The 12,347-nt window shown below is 59.9% G+C and overlaps 1 protein-coding gene across 5 annotated transcripts in view; it reads left to right on the top strand.

Moving 5' to 3' along the window:
• Window positions 1-12,347, top strand: part of PLXND1 (plexin D1) — a 48,783-nt gene that overhangs the window by 28,298 nt on the left and 8,138 nt on the right. For all 5 annotated transcript variants that reach the window (XM_086368619.1, XM_086368617.1, XM_086368618.1 and 2 more), the window contains exons 10-23: window positions 2,191-2,280; window positions 2,480-2,573; window positions 3,494-3,648; window positions 4,457-4,608; window positions 5,120-5,219; window positions 5,315-5,454; window positions 6,443-6,610; window positions 6,715-6,805; window positions 6,965-7,228; window positions 7,404-7,553; window positions 8,420-8,534; window positions 11,003-11,110; window positions 11,190-11,302; window positions 12,001-12,105. In XM_086368619.1, coding sequence (XP_086224745.1) covers window positions 2,191-2,280; window positions 2,480-2,573; window positions 3,494-3,648; window positions 4,457-4,608; window positions 5,120-5,219; window positions 5,315-5,454; window positions 6,443-6,610; window positions 6,715-6,805; window positions 6,965-7,228; window positions 7,404-7,553; window positions 8,420-8,534; window positions 11,003-11,110; window positions 11,190-11,302; window positions 12,001-12,105 — 1,845 coding nt within the window. The remainder of the gene's footprint in view (window positions 1-2,190; window positions 2,281-2,479; window positions 2,574-3,493; window positions 3,649-4,456; window positions 4,609-5,119; window positions 5,220-5,314; window positions 5,455-6,442; window positions 6,611-6,714; window positions 6,806-6,964; window positions 7,229-7,403; window positions 7,554-8,419; window positions 8,535-11,002; window positions 11,111-11,189; window positions 11,303-12,000; window positions 12,106-12,347) is intronic.

The raw sequence follows: 12,347 nt of genomic DNA on the forward strand, positions 1-12,347 counted from the left end.
GGGTTGTGACCCTGGACATACCCCCCACCCCCTAGTTTGAGGCCGACACGTCTTCCCTGGAAAATGGCCTGAGACCCCCTTGGCCGCCCCATCCCCATCGTCCCAGTAGGGAAAGCAGGAGGGGAACAGACGCCTCCAGGGACATGGCATCGGGCTAGACTCGCACCCTAGCCCTGGACTCCTTGTCCAGTGCTCTCCCCCCCCCACCCGCCTTCCCTGCCTGCGCACCACCCCACCACCCACCCACCCATCTGGGCTGGGGGAACGGAGGCCGCCCCTTGCTGGGTCTCTCCTGGAGGAGCGTCCTGGGTGGGAAGTGTTGACGAGTCCTGGACGCCTGCCAGCCACCCCCTCCCCAGCTCTCGGGGACTCACCATCTGTCGCTTCACCGGGGGAGCTGAGGCCCTTGACGACTTGTCACACGTGGGGGCCACGTGCCGGGGAGCCTCGTCATGGCAGGGGATGTGCCCTGTGAAGGGCTGGGGGGGCTGTGCCCTTGGTCCTGGGGCTGGGGGGGGCCGTGCCCTCAGTCCTGGGGCTCCTCCCTACGGTGGTTAGGGCAGAGCTTCTGGGACATTCGGAGGGGGGAAACGCCATGCTGCTGCCCTGGGCTTCCGGAGCCTGGGTCAGGCCCAGGGCTTGAGTGTGGGTCCTGCCTCCTGCTTTTGAGCAGAGTGTAATTGGGGGGCCCCCGTTTGCCTTCCTGGGGCCTCAGTGATCCTGGCCCGCCTTCCCCTGGGCCTGCTTCTGACTCTGCCTGGGCTCTGCAGCAGCCCAATCCACAGAGCTCACACCCAGCAGAACCCCAGACAGGCTGGCCGGCTGCTGTGAGCCCAGGGGCTCAGGAGACCCAGCTCAGCGTGGCAGGGATACAGGAGTTCTCAGCCTGTCAACAGCCACTTCCCTGTGTTAGTTTCGTAGTGAAGCGGGGAGGGGGCAGGGCCAGGGGGTGGCCGACCTGCTTTCTCCTCAGGGTAACACATCTACCAACCACAGGGACATAAACAGGAAGTCCTGCCACGCGGCTGGCCTAGCCCTCTTGAAACCTGGGTTTGTTCACTCAGCAAATATTTACTGATGGCTGCTCCCGGGGGGCCTGTGCTGGGCTGAGGGCAAGATGGCATTGGGGAATTGGCCCTGTTTATTTCTCCCTACCGCCCCCAGCAAAGCATTTATTGAGCACTTCCTGTGTACTGATCTCAGCCAGCATATATTTGGCGCCCACAGTGTACAACCCACTAAAGACACATGGTGTCCAGTTTCCTTAGAGTCCTGCAGAGTAGGGGAGTCTCTTTCCTTTGCTAAGTTTAGAGACCCACACAGCTCAGAAGAGGAGCCACCTGCACAGAGTCACACAGCTAGGAGGTCGCAGAGGTGGACTTCGGACCTGAGCGGGCCTGTGTTAAGGTTGAGCCTGAGCTCTTTCAACTGCCATCTTCCTGGAGGTGTCAGAGGGCCCAAAAACCCAGCCCCCCCACCTCCTCCCCAGTGGGTGGAGAGACAGGTGTAGACAGAGCCTGGGCAGAGGATAGGGGAGGTCCTTGGTATGCAGGGTCGGGGAAGGCTGTCGGAGCTTAATGAAGCTCCCCAGCACACACCCTAATATTCATTGCCAAATGGATGGATGCTCAAGTGAGGGGTGTCCCCGTGATTTGGGTGAGGGGCGGTCTGGGAGCCTTTGTTGGAACATGGGACATTTCAGCTGGATTTTGAAGGCTGTGTTGAGGTTTCCTGGGAGGGAAGCATGGACTTGGACAAAGGCTGAGGGCAGGACGGCGTGTGCATTGCTGACCTGCGTCCTGTGTGACCTGATCCCAGGCCGTGGCGGGTTTTGAGGCTGCAGGGCAGGCGGAGTCTCCTGGGATGAACCTTGTAAGTGTCGGTCGTGCGGAAAAGTCGCGGCTTTACCAGCGGAGTGAAAGGCCCCGGGGTGAGGCCGCTGGAAGCTGTCGGTGAGGTTTTCAGTGGTGTGAGAGCGTCAGGCCGGAGTTCTGGGTGTTCATGTGTACCCCCCACCCCACGCCCGCCCCCGCCTCTGTCAGATGTTGGGCCAGGAAGGAACGTTCTGGAGGAGACGCAGTTCAGGGAGAGAGCCCCCGCCTGCGCCTCGGGACAGCAGTCTCTGGCGTCCTGAAGAAGGTGGGGGGCGGTGGGTGCTGCTTGGATGCCCCTGACCCCCATGTCCCGCAGGGTGCAGCCCTGGAGTGTAGCTTCGGTCTGGAGGAGACCTTCGAGGCTGTGTGGGTGAACGAATCAGCTGTACGCTGCAAACACGTGGTGGTGAGCGGCGGGGCTTCACGGCGGAGGGGAAGGGCAGGCCGGCCCGAGTCCAGATACATACACGCCTTCCTTTCTGCCTCCCCTTTTTGGTCCCCTTGCCCCAAGTGGCCCTGCCCTCGTCTCTCCCCTGATGTGCCTTCCCCCCAACAGAGACCCAGACAGCGTCCACACCCATCACGCATTTCCCCATCTTTTGCAGCTGCACACGACCCAGAAGAGCCAGGTATTTCCACTCAGCCTCCAGCTGAAGGGGCGACCGGCCCGGTTCCTGGACAGCCCTGACCCCATGACAGGTAGGAGGTGCCCCCCAGCCTCCCATGGCCGCAGCCTTGGGGGGCTCCATCCAGTGCTCGGGTATCCCCCCACCACTCCCCGACACACGCTGTCTCTCAGGTCCCAGCCCCGCCTCTGCCGGCCTGCTCACTTCGCACCTCACTGTGGAGCCACTCCTCTGGGCTGGCACCACACCCTCGGGGCGTCCGCATGCCCGTGGCTCTGCCCCGCCAGCACTCACCTGCCCTTTCTCAGCCTCAGGGTCCTCCCGTGAGGCACAGGCCCGGTTGCAGAGGCAGGGGCGAGGGTTTGCTGAGACGATACATGCAGGGCCCTGCAGGGCTGTCTGGGACACAGTCTGCGCCCCTAGATGGTGGGGGGTGGCCGTGCTCTTATTACACGTGTCGAATCAACTCTCCAAGGGCCTGTTTAGCAGGAGGGGGGGCCTGTGCACATCCACCCCATACCCTGCCCCGCTTCTGTACTATAAGGTCCCAGACAGAAGCCCCAGAACCAGCTTGTATGCTCTGGGAACCCACCCTGCGCTCCTTCCTGAGCCCATCTGAGAGCCTGAGGCTTGCACAGCCCGCACTGCTCAGTGGTTCCCTAGCATCCCAGAGCTCCAGTGGGGGCTCAGGAGACCCACTCGGGCCTGGCTGTGACTCCAGCTCTCCCACTCACAGGCTGTGTTACCTTGGGCAAGTCACTCTGCCTCTCTGAGCCTCATCTCTTTATCTGTCAAGTGGGGCTGATAAACAGCCCCCACTGGATAGGATCTCTGTGTGGATGACTGTTAACGGGGCTGTGGCTGCACTGTGCTTATTATTAGCAGCCCCCTAGGGTGGCGCTGGGGGTTGGAGAAGGTACTAAGAGCTTCCTGGGCCCTGACTCTTAAGAAGCAGGACCCAGCTGAGCTGGGCCGGCTCCGTGTCTCCCGCAGTGGAGGTCTACAACTGCGCCGTGGGCAGCCCCGACTGCTCCCAGTGCCTGGGCCGCGAGGATCTGGGCCACCTGTGTGTGTGGAGCGACGGCTGCCGCCCGCGGGGCACCCTGCAGCCCACGCCTGGCACCTGCCCCGCCCCCGAGATCCGAGCGGTAAGCACTCCACCCCCCAATACCCCCGCCTCGGAGACCCGTCACACCCACACACCTGAATGTGCACACACACAGCGCCCCACACGGGCTCAGGGACCCGCAGCTCACGTGTTTGCACACACCCGGGCCCCCACACGCTGTGTCACCCACTGAGCACCCACTGGGTGCCAGTTCCCCCCTGTCGCCCCATCCTGGGGCTGGAGATACAGCAGTGAACACACACATGCCTGTCTTCACGGAGCTCATGGTTCAGTTGGGGTTGGGGGACAGCAATCAGAAAGGAGACGATTTGCATAGAGAAGGTGGTGAGGGCTGCGAACGAGCCGGGCACGGGGGGTGTGTTGGAGTCTGGGGTGGAGGAGAGGCTGGGGTCGAGTGTCTTTATAGCGAGATCTGGGAACCCTTGCTGATAAGGGGAAAACTGGGGTAACCCATGAGCCTCATTTTCAATTAAGAAAAAGTCTCGGGGAAGGGTTCTGTTTGCCTTAGCCTGGTTCACCTGCCCGTCCCAGGCCCAGCTGGCTCTGCCTGGGATTTAGGGTCACGTGGTCAGACATGGGTTCCCATGGCCACGGGGACTGGACCTCAGCATCCCCAGGAGACGCTCCTCCAATAGCACTGGCTCTGTACCTGCGCACTGGTGTCCCCGAGGCAGGCTGCGTGTCTCACACACACGTCCCCACTGGCAGCCCTGGTGACCTGCCAGCGCTTTCAGAGCCTCCCCTGAGTGGCGGGTCTGCTTTGCCCTACCTCCCCGGACACCCCAGCCTCAGACCCCCATCCTCCCGTCTCTCTGATCGCCTGGCAGATTGAGCCCTTGAGCGGCCCCTTGGACGGCGGGACCCAGCTGACCATCCGCGGCAGGAACCTGGGCCGGCGGTTCAGCGACGTGGCCCACGGCGTGTGGATCGGCGGCGTGGCCTGTGAGCCGCTGGCCGACAGATACACGGTGTCAGAGGAGTGAGTGGAGGGTGGTCCCGGGGGCCCTTCAGTGACCTGCAGCTCCCAACCACCTGGAAGTGCCAGCTGCTCCTCCGCTCTCTCCTCACCTCCCCCACCCTCTCCTCTGCCCTCGACCACTCCGCCATCCCTGGATCCCTTCTGCTCCCCAGAAGTCACTCACTCCCAGGTCTCCCAGACTTTGCTCAGACCATTCCTGCCATGTGTCCTGTCCTTCCCTGCTTCACCACTCCAGAGCCTTCTCCCCCGGGAAGCCCTCCCAGGTTCCCCTGAGCAGCCCTGCTTCCACAGAAGCCTCGCTCTGATGGAAAAAACTGCTGTTAGGAAAGTGCAGGTCTGCAGGTGTGTGCAGAGACCTGGGGCCTGCAGCCGTGGGGCCCGGCCCAGACGGGCTCAAGGAAGCGTAATGGGCAGGGGGCGGGGCATTGTTCGAGGAAGAAGCCAAGGGGCGCCTGCCTGGCCCCCAGGCCCCACCGGCTGCTCCCTGACCAGACTCGCCTCCCCCACCCAGGATCGTGTGCGCCACAGGCCCAGCCCCAGAGGCGTTCTCGGACGTGGTGACGGTGAACGCCTCCAAGGAGGGCAGGTCTCGGGAGCGCTTCTCCTACGTGGTAAGGGAATGCAGCCTGCCCCTGCCCCTGCCCCCACCCTACCAGGCTCGTCCCGAGCTGGCCTGGGGCCTGACGGCCTGCCTTCTTCCCCACAGCTGCCCCTGGTCCACTCCCTGGAGCCCGCCATGGGCCCCAAAGCAGGGGGCACCAGGATCACCATCCACGGGAGTGAGCTCCACGTGGGCTCCGAGCTCCAGGTCCTGGTGAATAACACGGAGCCCTGCACAGAGTTGCTGTAAGTCCCTGTCTGGGGGGGCCAAGCATCGCCGGGGACGTCACTGGCTGTGTCCCCTGGCCAGGCCCCTTCCTCTTTCTCAGCCTCAGGGTTCTCACCCAGTAAAGACAGTACCCGTGAGTTGTGGGGAGTATTGTGCCCTTCATAAGTGACCTTAACTGCAGTGAAAATGGTGACGATTGTGCATTGTCTCAGACCTGTCGCCGGCCCAGGGGTGTGGCCAGAGTCAGGGGCGTGGTCCAGAACCTCTCCGTGAAATGCCCGTCTGTATTATGCACTTACGGATAAGGCAGTGGTACCCCACTCCAGTACTCTTGCCTAGAAAATCCCATGGATGGAGGAGCCTTGTAGGCTGCAGTCCATGGGGTTGCTAAGAGTTGGATAGGACTGAGTGACTTCAATTTCTGAGTGACTTCACTTTCACTTTTCACTTTCGTACAGTGGAGAAGGAAATGGCAACCCGCTCCAGTATTCTTGCCTGCAGAATCCCAGGGACGGGGGAGCCTGGTGGGCTGCCGTCTATGGGGTCGCACAGAGTCGGACACGACTGAAGTGAATTAGCATCAGCATTATGCACTTAATGTGTACCAGGTCCCACTGATGGGCACGCGATGAGCCCCACTCTCTTGGCCCCCAGGGGACCGCAGTCTCTCGGGAACTAGGAACATCCAGTGGGGTTGGGGTTGGGTTTGGGAGGAGCGTGGGCTTTCAGGGCTGTAGGGGCTAGAGCCCTCGCAGGGGCGGAAGCTGGGAGGGTATCTCTGGGGAGGCTTCTTGGAGGAGGTGAGACGGGGCGGGGTCAGAGAGGAGAAGGGAAGGTGTCCAGGGTGGGATGGCCAGTCGGAGCACAGGTGCGGCAGTGGGAACCCGGAAACGGTGTCTGTGTGAGGCGGGGCCGGCGGGTGGATGGCTCGGGCCATGGGGTGATGGGCAGGGGCGGCGGCAGGAGGCGGGTCCGTGCTGATGAGGCCTGCCGCTCCTCCCACAGGCGCTCAGACGCCAGCATCGCCTGCACGGTGCCGGGGGGCACGCTGCCGGCCATGGTGCCCGTGTGCGTGCGCTTCGAGCAGCGGGGCTGTGTGCGCGGCGGCCTCAGCTTCCAGTACATGCCGAACCCGGTCATCACGGCCATCAGCCCCCACCGCAGCCACGTCAGGTGAGACCTGGGTGCCGCCCTCCGGCCAGGGCACGCCCCGGGGCTGCTCGTGGGCTCACCGGGCTTGCTGTCCACCCCCCCACCCCTCACCCCTCACCCTGCAGTGGCGGCAGGACCATCACGGTGGCCGGCGAGCGCTTCCACATGGTGCAGAAGGTGTCCATGGCCGTGCACCACATCGGCCGTGAGCCCACGGTGAGGGCGGGGCCCTGGCGGGCAGGGTGGTCACGGCCCCTGGCTGATCACGCCTCCCCGTGCCGCGTCTTCTCATCTTTGCCCCCCCCCTCTCCTTCCATGTTTACCCCCTGACTGTCCACCACATCCCCCACTTTGGCCCCCGTGGCCCCCCTCCAGCTCTGCAAGGTCCTCAACTCCACCCTCATCACCTGCCCGTCGCCCGGGGCTCTAAGCAACGCCTCGGCCCCCGTGGACTTCTTCCTCAACGGCCGGGTCTACGCAGATGAGGCGGCGGTGGCCGAGGAGCTGCTGGAGCCCGAGGAGGCCCAGCGGGGCAGCCAGTTCCGCCTGGATTACCTCCCTGACCCACAGTTCTCCACGGCCAAGCGGGAGAAGTGGATCAAGCACCACCCTGGGGAGCCCCTCACCCTGGTGATCCACGTGGGTGCCGGCGGTGGCGGGCAGGGGGGACCTAAGCATATCAGGCACGGGGCAGGGAGGTGGGGAGTGAGCGGATCCACGTGAGCGCCGGTGGGTGCGGGTGGGGTGAGGGGGGGGCGTGAGCAGATCGAGCTCCGCCCCTGGACCCTGGTGAGCACCCCCTCTGCTCCCGCAGAAGGAGCAGGACGGGCTGGGGCTCGAAAGCCACGAGTACCGCGTCAAGATCGGCCAGGTGGCCTGCGACATCCAGATTGTCTCCGAGAGAGTCATCCACTGCTCCGTCAATGAGTCCCTGGGCACGGCGGAGGGGCAGCTGCCCATCACAGTGAGCGGACTGGGCACCGGAGGCAGGGGTGGTCCCCCCAGTCCTGCCCACAAGGCCCGATCACCTGCCTCGCCATCTGGGGCGTCTCAGCTGAGCACCTTCACGCTCAGGAACTCAGACAGTGGAGGAAAGCAGGGCTTTAGGTCCCCACTGGGCAGATGAGGAAACTCGAGGACTGAGTGACCTGTTCAGGGTCCGTGACTGGCCCCCAGCTGGGCCCAATGGGCTGGATTCTCAGAGGCCATGAGAGGGGGTCTCTGTTCCGCCTGGTGGCATACCCAGAGTCTGGGCCGCCAGTCACCAGGCACAGTCACAGAGGGAGGGAAGCAGGAGAGGTGGGGAGAAGGCCCGGAAAGGGGGGGTCTCTTCTGCACTGTACCTGCTTGCATGCCTCCCGGGATGGGGAGCTCACCCCTTTTCTGGCAGCACACACACCCCACGATGGCTGTGAACTGCAGAAGCTGCCTTTCACCTGCACCCCGGTCCCAGTTCTGTACTCTGAGTCCTAAGAACTCATTTGCTTTCCTGTCCTCGGGCAGCCCAGCAGATACTTCAGTTCACAGGCCAGGCTCTGGGAACTGCCCATAGTCATCACAGAACTAGTAATCACACTTCCCTGTATTTCGTGAGTCACCCGTTCCGTGCCAGGCCCAGGACTAAGGGCTTGACAAATGTCATCTCTTGTAGCCCTCACAGCGTCCCCAGGAGGCGGGTGGGGTTATCTCTTCTATTGATACTTGGGACATCTGAGGCTCAGAGAGGTTAGCTGACTTGCTCCAGGCCATACAGCCAGTGAGGAGAAGAGCCAGGGCGCATGTCCAGGGAAGCTACTGCTCCCTCACCACACGCCCCCACCACCCTGACAGATCCAGGTAGGGAACTTCAACCAGACCATCGCCACGCTGCAGCTGGGGGGCAGTGAGACCGCCATCATCGTGTCCATCGTCATCTGCAGTGTCCTGCTGCTGCTCTCCGTGGTCGGTAAGGAGCCCCCCTCAGCCTCGTGATGCCTCGCGGGGCAGACCTGCCCACCTCAGCCCCCTCTGAAGATCGGTGGGTAGGACAGAGGTATAATGGCCCGGGCACACTGAACAAAGGTGTGGAGCTGGGAGCGGGTCAGGCGTTCAGAGCGGGGTGAGGAGGGCGTCCCAGCGACGGTACAAAGTGTGCAGTACGGGCGCTGTGGAGAGGTGTGCCGGCCCGGGCCCTGAGCACCAGGCAGAGGGACTTGGAACCGTGCTCTGTGGGCTGTAGGGCTACTGAAGCTACTTCTGAGAGGGCTGCGCGGGGAGATGACCCTATGCATTAGGTAGGCTATACCCCTGTTAAAATAATGGTCACAAAAGTATGATATTCAGTGTCGCAGGGCAGTTGGAGCCCTCGTACACTGCTGGTGGGAATTTAACTGGTGCCGCTGCTATGGCAAACTCGCCACCAATTTCCTCGAAAGGTTAGTGTTCCTGCATGACCCAGCAGCTCCCTACTCTGGGCATCTGCCCTGGAGAAAGAGAACCCTCGTCAACACCAGCCCCTGTGCACCAAGGTTCACAGTGGCAACTGCCCAAAATGCCCATCCGCTGATGAATGGACAAAGAAAATGTGGTTTAGCCATATGGGGAATAGTATTAAGTCATACAAAGGAGGGAAGTTCTCACACGTACTTCAGCGTGGGTGACCCTTGACATCGTGGTAAGTGAAAGATGCCGGATATAAAAGGCTACCTCTTGTTTGGTCCCACTTATATAAAATGTCCAGAACAGGTAAATCAAAAAACACAAGGCAAATTAGTGGTTCCTAGAGGCAGGAGGAGGGTGGACAGGGACTGAGCACTTGTGGTCGTGGGTCTCCTAGGGGCAGGAAAAGTGTGCTAAAATCAGATTGAGGATGGTGTCACAACCCCATAATATACCAGAAGGCAGTGAGTTGTATACGTAGATAGATTAGATGGTGTGTGTATTATCTCAATGAAGCTGGTTTTTAAAACACAATGTATTCAATCAATATAGAAAATTTTAGGGAAAACAGAGATAGAACATGTAAATATCTTTCTGCTAAAAGAGAAGAGAAATCACCCGTAATCCTCGTATCTAGAGAAATCCACTGTTGATCACTATTTTATGCTTTTTGCTCCACAAGTAATTTACTTTTTCAATTAACTTTATTAGAGTTAATTTACAACATGGTGTTAGTTTCAGGTGTGCTGCAAAGTGACTGAGTTACACACATTCTGTTTCCATGTCGGTTACTACCCAGTATTGAGTGGAGTTCCCTGTGCTATACAGGAGGCCCTAGTTGGTTATCTGTTTTATATAAGTAGTGTGTATACGTCAGTCCCAAACTCCTGATCTGTCCCTCCCCTCACCTTTGGTAACCACAAGTTTGTTAAAGTCTGTGAGTCTTTCTGTTTTATGAATAAGTTCATTTGTATTATTTTTATAGCGTATGATTTTTGTCCAACTTCCTTCACTTTGATAGTTTCTAGGTCTGTTCATGATGTCGTAAATGGCATTATGTCCTTCTTCTTTATGGCTGAGTAATATTTCATCGCATCATCTTTACCCACTCCTCTGTAATGGTCATGTAGGTTGCTCCCATGTCTTGGCTATTGTAAATAGTGCTGCAATGAACACTGGGGTGCATGTATCTTTTGGAAATTATGATTTTCCCCAGATATATGCCCTGGAGTGGAATTGCTGGGTCATATCGTAGCTCTATATTTAGTTCTTAAAGGTATTCTGTACTGTTCTCCATAATGGTGGTACCAGTTTTCATTTCTACCAACAGTGTAGGAGGGTTCCCTTTTCTCCATACCCTCTCCAGCATTTACTGTCTTGTAGACTCTTTGATTGGAGAAGGCGATAGCACCCCACTCCAGTACTCTTGCCTGGAAAATCTCATGGATGGAGGAGCCTGGTAGGCTGCAGTCCATGGGGTCGCGAAGAGTCGGACACGACTGAGCGACTTCACTTTCACTTTTCACTTTCATGCATTGGAGAAGGAAATGGCAACCCAGTCCAGTGTTCTTGCCTGGATGATCCCAGGGACGGGGGAGCCTGGGGGCTGCTGTCTATGGGGTTGCACAGAGTCAGACACAACTGAAGCGACTTAGCAGCAGCAGCCTCTTTGACGATGGCCATTCCGACCAGTGTGAGGTGATATGGAGTGGTTTAGATTTGCAGTTCTCTAATCATTAGTGATGTTCATCTTTTCATGTGCCTCTTGGCCACCTGTATGTCTTCTTTGGAGAAATGTCTATTTTAGGATCTTCCACCCGTTTGTTGATGGGGTGGTTTGCTGTTTTTGGCATTGAGCTGAGTGAGCTGCCAGAGGAGCTGAGGCTCGCAGGAAGGCTGTCTCCCTTCCACCCAGGCCCTGCACACGGCAGGTAACGACACACTCTCTGACACCGAAGGGATCACAGGCCTGACCCACCTCCCTGCTGCCCACAGCCCTGTTCGTATTCTGCACCAAGAGCCGCCGCGCCGAGCGCTACTGGCAGAAGACGCTGCTGCAGATGGAGGAGATGGAGTCCCAGATCCGAGAGGAAATCCGGAAAGGTAGCGGGGGCAGCCACGCGGGACCTCGGGCCTTGGCTTTGCCCCCTGATCCACTCACGGCCACCTGCCTGCCCGCCAGGCTTCGCAGAGCTGCAGACGGACATGACGGACCTGACCAAGGAGCTGAACCGCAGCCAGGGCATCCCCTTCCTGGAGTACAAGCACTTCGTGACCCGCACCTTCTTCCCCAAGGTCAGGGCCGGCTCCCGCTGGCTGGTGATACCTCAGGAGTTCCTTGAGCAGTGCAAAACCTGCACACCCGCCTATGGCAGCTCAGCCACCTTCCCTGGCCGCCCTGCCTGGCCTGCTGAGGGAAAGGGCCCAGGTTCCACCGCCCTGTCCCAACTTGCTTTCTCTGCTCACTTGCTGTTTGAGTGTGCCTACTGAAGCCAGCTGTCAGCCCTGCTTTCCTCTGGGGTGCTGGGCCATCCTCCCTCCATCTCTTCCTCCTGTGCACTGGACTCAGTCCCCTCGCTTCCATGCCTCCTCGTGCTATTCCAGGGGCCGCTGCCCCGTCCCCACCTTCCTCGGCCTGTCAGGAATATCTCTGCGGGTGGCCCCACCCTGCTCTGGGACACCAAGCCCCTGTTGGGTCCCCTCAGGCCTCTCTGCCGCGTTTCCTCGTTTCCTCCTTCCACACTGAGCTGCTTTAGCTTCCTCTTATGCCTGTGCACTCCAGCTTCGCCACCCATGGACTTCAGGCTGGTTCTGCTTTTCCTCCAGGAAGCCCCCTGGGACTCCCCTCCCCTCTCCTCTGGAGTCCTGTGACCCCTGGGCGTGGCCCACTGCCTCTTCTTCCTATCGAGTGGGCTTGTGCATTTGTGGGGCAGCCCCTGCATGAGTCAGGGGAGTGCGTGGCCCTGCTGAGACGCTGCGGGTCTGCTCCACAGTGCTCCTCCCTCTACGAAGAGCGTTATGTGCTCCCCTCCCAGACCCTCAACTCCCAGGGCAGCTCCCCAGTGCAGGAGACCCACCCGCTGCTGGGAGAGTGGAAGGTGAGTAGCCCCCCACCCGTACACACACACACACACACAAGGGCTCCTTCGGGGCACCCCCACCTCTCTCTGGGCCCTGCTTTCTAGTTATCTGATCCGTTGATCCTAATCTTGGGAAGTTGGGAGGAACTTGCCATTGTAAGGTAGCGAGCTCTCCATCCCAGCAGGTAGTCAAGTGGCTATTCAGGGTATTCTACATACTGACTCCCAGACCAGAGAGGGGAAAGGGTTGGGTCCCCCGA

The sequence above is a fragment of the Bos grunniens genome, chromosome 22 (genome assembly GCF_055505025.1).
Source record: "Bos grunniens cultivar Pamir isolate PY7600 chromosome 22, Bosgru_T2T1.0, whole genome shotgun sequence".
NCBI lineage: Eukaryota > Metazoa > Chordata > Mammalia > Artiodactyla > Bovidae > Bos > Bos grunniens.